Genomic DNA, 8918 nt, shown 5'->3' with positions numbered 1-8918 from the left:
ATTCTTCACTACGATTTCAACAACAATCATCTAAACCTTACACCACTTTGCTACTACTAATTTTAACAGTACATTGCTTGTCTCTCATTTCTACATATCATTACTTAGACCTGCGTCATTACCGCAGTTTCGCCAAGTTCTACGCCATCAACCACCAACAGAAAATTTGGCCCGGGCATTTTTTAATTACAGCGGCCCACTAAAAAGGGGGCGGGGCCAGACAGGGTGTGTTTTGTCATCACCAATGACAAGCCCGCCCCATCACAAAGTGAGCATGTTGGTTCAATGCTCTTCCAGGGTAGACCATGCGCAGAGCTCTGCTGAAGAGCTCTGGCATGAGAAAAATACCCTGTATTTGTTCTGCACAGCACAAGCAAATTTAATAACATGCTTGCACTGTGTTTGCTTGATATTTGTCTCTGGTGTCTCCATAGTTGGGATACTAGGAGACAAAAATGCTAGGAAAGCATATTGTGCAGTGTGTGTGAGGGTGCTCTGTGTGTGTGTGTGTGTGTAAGGGGTGTAGTGTGTGTGCGAGAGGGGTGCAGTGTGTGTGTGAGTGATGGGTGCTGTGTTTGCGTGAGGGTGCTATGTGGGTAAGGGTGCAGTGTGTGTGTGCTGTGTGTGAGTGGGTGCTGTGTTTTCGTGAGGGTGCTATGTGCGTGTGAGGAAGCTGTGTGTGAGGGTGCAGTGTATGCATGTGAGGAAGCTGTGAGTGTCAGGGGTGCAGTGTGTGTGAGTGAGGGTGCTGTGAGTGTCAGGGGTGCAGTGTGTGTGTGTGTGCTGTGCGTGTTGGGGTGCAGTGTATGTGTGAGGGTGCTGTAAGTGTTAGGGATGCATTGTGTGTGTGGTGTGAGTGTCAGGGGTGCAGTGTGTGTGTGTGTGTGAGGGTGCTGTGAGTGTCAGGGGTGCAGTGTGTGTGTGCTGTGCATGTCAGGGGTGCAGTGTGTGTGTGAGGGTGCTGTGAGTGTTAGGGGTGCATTTTGTGTGTGCTGTGAGTGTCAGGGATGCAGTGTGTGTGTGAGGGTGCTGTGAGTGTTGGGGTGCATTGTGTGTGTGCGGTGCTGTGAGTGTTAGGGGTGAATTGTGTGTGTGCTGTGAGTGTCAGGGGTGCAGTGTGTGTGTGTGTGAGGGTGCTGTGAGTGTCAGGGGTGCAGTTTGTGTGTGTGTGCTGTGTGTGTCAGGGGTGCAGTATGTGTGTGAGGGTGCTGTGAGTGTTAGGGGTGCATTGTGTGTGTGCTGTGAGTGTCAGGAGTGCAGTGTGTGTGAAGGTGCTGTGAGTGTCAGGGGTGCAGTGTGTGTGTGTGCGTGTCAGGGGTACAGTGTGTGTGTGCGGGTGCTGTGAGTGTTAGGGGTGCAGTGTGTGTGTGAGGGTGCTGTGCGTGTTAGGGGTGCAGTGTGTGTGTGTGTGTGTTAGGGGTGCAGGGTGTCTGTGAGTAAGTTTGGCTGCTGTGACTTATTATATCCCCCCTCCCTGCTTACCTTTAGCCTGGGAGGGGGGATCCTGCTGCTGGGGCTGCCATCCATCCCTGGTGGTCCTAGATGTTGGGCTAGAGTTCACTCTCTCGAGACCCGGAGTGTTGCCATGGCAACGCTCCGAATCTCGTGAGAGGAACCCGGCGGAGCTGTAAGTTAGAGCTCCTCCGGGTTCCTCTGCTGGCAGGCTGGCTCCCTCCCTCTCTCCCTGCCGGCGGCCGCAATATCCTGCATGTGGGCCTGTGAGGGAGATCTTTGATCTCCCCACTGGCCTGCTGTGGACTACTTCAGGGCCGGCGCTCGGATAGTACTGGCTCTGCAAAGACCGGCAGGAGAGATCCTGTGATCTCCCTGCCGGCCTCGGCCCACGGCCACCGCGGCCCACCGGGAATTTGCCCGGTGGGCACGATGGCCAGTCCGGGCCTGATAGACAGTGTTTCAATTGAGCTTTTAAATAATAGATATTGCTCAGATTTCTGATCAGGGCTTGTCTTCCAGGCTGGTGAATTTTCTTGCAATGAAGAAATAACTTATATTTTTATTGTCACAATACATTTCTGTATTACAAAATGTGCAAACATTCAAAAAGAGGGTTTTTATAAGGACACTATAAGCACCCATAACACTCCAAATCAATTAAGTGGTCTGCATGCAGTGCCTATATCATTGTCACCCTGCAATCTAAAACATAAAACATCACCATTTTGGCTTTCTGACAGCCATGAGAGGTGCTTAACCTGCGAGAACCAAGTGTTATAGAAAGCATTTAACTAATCGAGAGCAGTGTTTTACTTTTTTCCAATGATTCTCTTTTGAAAGCATTGGATTGGATATGAACTCAGAACAGAGGGGGTGGCTGCAGCAGCGCTGTCTTTGCACTGGAAACAAGGTAAGTAAGCTTAATTAAACGTAACTTTTTATCCAACATAGGAGGATGGACAGAGGTCACAGTAATAAAAGGAAACGTATCGTCCTGAAAAGAAGATTATTATTTTCGGGACTGTAGGTCCTATATAACACTAATGCAAGTAATACCATGAAGCCCCATGTCATCAATATGTCTATCAAAATGATGCTATAGTTATCTGCAGAAACAGCATATAGCTTATAAAATTAAAATCAGTTAATTCCCCATGCTGTTAAATTTGTATTTCCTTTTTCTGGATGAAATGTAAAAAAAAATATTTCTGGACATCCTCTCTAGCATCCCACATGTAATAGACAAGCAGGTGTTACACTTACTGGCCTATGAATCCCAAGTGGCATCTCTTCTCCTCAGAATGCATGTCTCGAGGGACTGCATGGGAGGCATCAATCAAAGATAAAATATATATGGGATGATGAAAAGCAACCAAAATGTCATTTTAAGAGACTTTGTGAGACATGACATATAAGTGCATGCTAAGCGAGAAGACAAAGTACAACTGTGAAACCCAACCTGTGGACATTCGTCTCTGCACATCTAAGGTAACAAAATGACTTTGAACAGATTGCCCTTCATTCTGTGCCTGGATTTCACAAAGAATACCTTTTTAACCGGAACTAACTGTTCATTAAAAGTGGCACACTCATGCCAATGCTAAAATATATGGTCATATAATATGGTGGTGCTGATGTGGCAGAGGAACTTAAACTCGCAATACAAAATTTTTTTAGTATGTAGTTCTTCTTTGTGTGTTGTAAGGTACATTAATATATACACTTTGTGTTAATTTACTGAATGCTGATACAACATTATACGTAATTACATAGAACTAATTGGTGTTATAGATGTAATTTTACAACTGTGATGAATTGCCATTTTGAAATACACATAACCATCTTTTTTTTAATTATTATTCTTTTTTTATTATGAAGATGGCTATAGATCCTGGCAAACAGAAAGAGCCCAAGAGACATGCGTGCACAATTCCACACATGCATAGATACAGGCAGATATACAGAAACAAAACAAAGAACAAGTAAAAAAGGCATACCGACAGATAAACAGGGTTTCTAAACAGTTAATTGTCAGGAATTCAATGTACATTTAATGTCACATTAGTTTTCAGTAGTCAGCAGTCAGCTATGTTTTCAGTTTATTCACTAAACCTTGTATTGAAGTAAATTAAAAATGTGAATGGCAACAGGTTCCCTCATTCAAAAACAAACAAAGTCCTATGGACTAACATCAATTTGAGAGTATAAAAATTCCACTGAGTGAATAGCTATATCATTGAAAAGTTCAGTTGAAGCCCGGATTCATTCTATTGCCACATCAAAAAAACTGCTCTCTTCCAGTACGATATACATTATCTACAACTTGTAATTTTACCTTTAGTTATAGGGAAACATTATTTTTTCAATTGTTTATATCAGAGACTAGAACTGACAAAATTCCATTTGCTATGTATCCTTTACTCTGAACTATATTCCTCCACCAAGCAGCTTCTTTTTCGGTCATCGACTTTTTGTTTCCTTTCCCGCCCTTTCTTCTGCTTAGTTTCCCTTCTGACTCCCTGTTTTCCTTACTTTTTATGATCGTATTTGTTTGCAGGACTTTTTAAATGCATGCTCTATGCATTTCATTAGGGTGTACATCAAGGGATTTATTTTTTAAAAAGGTGGACATTAATAGATCACACCGTTGTAAAGATTATTTTGTTTTATTTCTTAAAGAAAATCTTTACTTGAAAAAGGTATCAGCAAAATGTATTAATAAGAAAAAATTTTAATAGTTCAAAAACTACAGTTGACTTGACAAAAATTGGAGTGTGGATCGAAACATTGCTGTGTTTGTCGTGTTTCTCCAATAAAACTGTTGTTTGAATAAGTGAGTGCCTGGACTACATTGTCTTCACTATATGTTATGGGGTACATTCATATATACACTGCCAGCCAGCCCAAGGTACAGTGCACCGAGGTCTACAAGTGATTAGAGTGTGGATCCCTCCTTTGTCTGCAAACTACAGTTGTAGTGATGATGGCCCATATGATGATAATGTGTGTAAGACACTATTTTCCTTTTGGCATAGTGGATAATGATTTATTTATTGAATTAATTGCTTTTTTGTGCAGTGAGTTGTGGTACCTGTGTGAAACGTAATTATATATTAATAACACAAGCACATCATGGATTTGTACACGAACAATATTATCCCGTTGCTTTTTTAAATATCTAAAAATACATAAAACATACGTAAAATACAAGTAAGCTGGTAGCAACATTAACGTCACATCTAAATGGGAGGTAAGTTCACTTCAATAAAACAATATTTTGTTCCCACAATACTCTGCACGTGTTTGCTTTGTTAATATGTTGGAAATATTGTTTTAGATGTAAATGAGCAATTTATCTAGTAAGAAAATGTGATTTTTATTTTTTACAGAACTTGATGTTTTTCCCTTTAACCATACATTGAAATCTAGACACTAGTTACCACGCTGTGGAGAGGAAGTGAAATATAAAACATAACTGCAAGCTATTAAAGCAAAGGTTTAAAGAATTTTATTTCCCTCCGAACTGAGAGAAAGAATCTGGAAATCTCTCAAACAAGGACAAGCGTATTCTTGTGGATTTTTAAATAAAATTTGCATTGCTTTATTAACTCCACAAGTAGACAATTGCAGTGTATCAGTGTTTTTGTCTCAAAAGAAGACTTTTCTTAAGACCTAGTGTTACACAATGAACAAACTTAAGTTGATATCCCAGTTATCCAAAGTGAGGTGACTGTGAAAAGAAGGCTCTGTGTGAACACCATTAGTCAGTGAATGAATAACTAAAATAACTATATCAATAGCCTAGAGTAAGACAGATCTCAATTAGACAGTGCACCATACATATATAACAAAGAATTAAGAAATGGAGACTTGATAGAAACCTCCTGCACTCACGAAGAAGAAAAAAGCAGTTGGACCATACTGTTAGGTAGATACACCAGCACCACAGAGAAAGACATATACACAGCTACCAGAGAGTGCAGTGGGAGTGCCCACGAGGTGAATGGCCGAAAAGTTTGTTCATTGTGCAACAATATTTCTTGACAAAAGTCTCCTGTTGAGACTGAAACATTAATGCACCGTAATTGTCTACTATAATAAAGAGGGAAAAATTGTATTTAAAAATTCCCAAGAATACACTTTTCTTTGTTTGATATAACTGGATCTGGTTGTTGTACCAGGATAAGTACAGATTAACTAAACTCTGTGTTACCCTTGGTGTTTATCTGTAAATGAACACAAAGTGTATATATGAATGTACCTTACAACACACAAAGATGCATTATACACTAAACATTTTATTTGTGTTGTCAGCTTAATATATATAGAACTGAGCACACAGTTATATGTTTATATATATTTTTTGCAATATATTATAGTAAATGTGGTTGTGTTATTGCTATATACTTGACTTTAGTTATTGCTTATATAACATTGTTATGTATGGTAATTTAAAATAAATAAATAAGCGAGAAAACACATTGATTCTTTTTTTTTTTACAATATGGTTTGTCTACACATAGTGTGTGTACAATAATGCTTGTAACTTCAATATCATTTCTCAGTTGTTTTATCTAGTTGATTCTACAGGTTATATAGACTTTATTTATTTTTTATAAAGTCCCAATGTTAATGTACACTCTGATTGTTGTACCAGTTATTTCAAGGCTGTATTATTTCTAACCAATATCAGGTCCCTAGAATTCTACATAAAAATGTTAAATAAAATAAAATACTGTCATTCTAATATGTCAACAGTGCCATTTTTCTTGCCCTCTATCTTTCTCTGTCTCTTTTACTTTCTCTCTCATTGTTTTAAAGCTCCAGCTGGTTCATACACGGGTTGATATTTGAAAGATATGTGAATCATATATGATAATCATGGTAAATTGTAATATATCATCTGATCTTCCTGGGATCCCTGACAAATCAGGCCTCATTCACTCATCAAAGGAAAACTCAACAGAAGTAAAAGAATTTGTTTTTGTGGCATTTGCTTTCTCTCCAGGTCTTCAACATTCTGTATTCTTCATCTTCCTTATGATCTATTTTTTACTCTTGAGTGGGAACATTCTTATTATGATGACAATCAGAGCTGACCCTCGGCTCCATAGTCCTATGTATTTTTTCCTAAGCAAGTTGTCCTTTATTGATCTTTGTTACTCATCAGTGACTGTGCCAAAGATGTTGGTAGACTTCCTGTCTGAGAGGAAAGTTATTTCCTTTAATGGTTGCATCACACAACTATACTTTTTCCACTTTTTTGCATGTGCAGAATGCTTTATTTTCACAGTTATGGCTTATGATAGATATGTGGCCATTTGCAAACCTCTGAACTATTCTTTAATTATGAGCAAGAAGCTGTGTTTGTGGATGGTAGCAGCAACCTGGACCATTAGCTTTGTCCACTCCAATATACAAACAACTTTAACCATGGGATTACCCTTTTGTGGCCCCAATGAGATAAACAGTTTTTTCTGCGATATTCCACCACTTATCAGACTGGCCTGTACTGATACAACAATGATTGATGCAATGATAGTGGCCAACAGTGGTATCGTTTCATTGGGATGTTTTATCTGTGTCTTGATTTCTTATGTTGGCATTGTTTCATCAATCCTAAAAATAAAGACAACTGATGGCAGACGTAAAGCCTTTTCAACGTGTGCTTCTCATATCACTGTAGTGACATTTTTCTTCGGTCCTTGCGTCTTCATCTACATGAGGCCATCCACTTCTTTCCAAGCTGATCAAGTAGTTATAGTATTCTATACAGTCATAGCACCAATGCTTAACCCAGTCATTTACACCTTGAGGAACAAAGAGGTTAAGATATCAATTAAAAAAATGTGGGACGGAAAATCGTTTATTAAATATAATCCATAGAGGAAAATAAACAATAAATTCCATACATATGATAACCAATGACTTTTCATGACGTTGAATACCATGGCTGCTTCTGGTTGGTGGAAACAATCTTCCAGCATCTTTAAAATTGTGTTTAATTTTGTTATAGTTACATTATAGTTACATAGAAACATAACATATTCTCTGTGTATAGTGTTAGTTAATTATTTGCTTTGTAAGATGGGCTCATTTATTACTGATATTCCAGGCAAAATGCTGAATATGCTCTTAAATTATATTTGTGTTTTTCCAGAAAGCACCATGACCTTTTTTTTTTTAAATTTTTAAACCAATTTTTAGAATTTTTCTTTAAAATTAAAATAATACTTAATGGAAAAAGCTTTATTGTTATGTACCGTATTTTTCGCTCCATAAGACGCACCTCACCATAAGACGCACCTAGTTTTTAGAGGAAGAAACCCAGAAAAAAAATATTCTGAACAAACTGTCCCATAGTGTTTCTTACTATAGGACAGTTTGTACAGAATATTTTTTTTCTCCCCTGTCCCATAGTGTCCCCCCCTCCCATAGTCTTCTCCTCTCTCCCATAGTCTTCACCCACCTCCTCCCCATAGTCTTCACCCACCCCCTCCCCATAGACTTCACCCACCCCCTCCCCATAGACTTCACCCACCCCCTCCCCATAGACTTCACCCACCCCCTCCCCATAGACTTCACCCACCCCCTCCCCATAGACTTCACCCACCCCCTCCCCATAGTCTTCATCCACCCTCTCCCCATAGTCTTCATCCACCCCCTCCCCATAGTCTTCATCCACCCCCTCCCCATAGACTTCATCCACCCCCTCCCCATAGACTTCATCCACCCCCTCCCCATAGACCTCATCTCCCCCCTTCCCATAGACTTCATCCACCCCCTCCCCATAGACTTCATCCCCCCCCTCCCCATAGACTTCATCCCCCCTCCCCATAGACTTCATCCCCCCCTCCCCATAGACTTCATCCCCCCCTCCCCATAGACTTCATCCCCCCTCCCCATATACTTCATCCCCCCCATATACTTCATCCCCCCCTCCCCATATACTTCATCCCCCCCTCCCCATATAGTTCATCCCCCCTCCCCATAGACTTCATCCCCTCCCCCTCCCCCCATAGACTTCATCCCCCCCTCCCCATAGACGTCATCCCCCCCTCCCCATAGACTTCATCCCCCCCTCCCCATAGACTTCATCCCCCCCCTCCCCATAGACTTCATCCCCCTGACCATATTCTTCTCTCCCATACTGTCCCCCTCCCCTTGTCCCATAATTACTTACCTGTCTTGCAGCGTTGGCCGGCAGCATTGGGCGCACCGCGGTAGTGGAACTTGACTTTCATGTTCCGGTTTCCGGCGGGACTGAAAGGAAGTGCGCACTCAGCTTGTGCACACTTCCTTTCAGTCCCGCCGGAAACCGGAACATGAAATTCAAGTTCCACTACCGCGGTGCGCCCTGTGGTGCCGGCCAACGCTGCAAGACAGGTAAGTAAAGCTTCATATACGCTCCATAAGACGCACAGACATTTCCCCTCACTTTTGAGGGGAAAAAAGTGCGTCTT

General features: G+C 41.0%; 1 protein-coding gene across 1 annotated transcript; it reads left to right on the top strand.

The window, feature by feature from the left end:
• Positions 1–6336: 6336 nt before the first annotated feature.
• On the top strand, positions 6337–7341 carry LOC134612135 (olfactory receptor 4E2-like). The gene has a single exon (XM_063456509.1). The coding sequence runs from the start codon at positions 6337–6339 to the stop codon at positions 7339–7341; it is 1005 nt and encodes a 334-aa protein (XP_063312579.1).
• Positions 7342–8918: the final 1577 nt, after the last annotated feature.

The sequence above is a fragment of the Pelobates fuscus genome, chromosome 5 (assembly GCF_036172605.1).
Source record: "Pelobates fuscus isolate aPelFus1 chromosome 5, aPelFus1.pri, whole genome shotgun sequence".
NCBI lineage: Eukaryota > Metazoa > Chordata > Amphibia > Anura > Pelobatidae > Pelobates > Pelobates fuscus.
This window is presented reverse-complemented; position numbering and strand designations above follow the sequence as displayed.

What these genes read in the sequence shown, in the direction of transcription:
- LOC134612135 (XM_063456509.1), top strand. Translation starts at nt 6,337, where the DNA reads ATGGTAAATTGTAATATATCATCTGATCTTCCTGGGATCCCTGACAAA.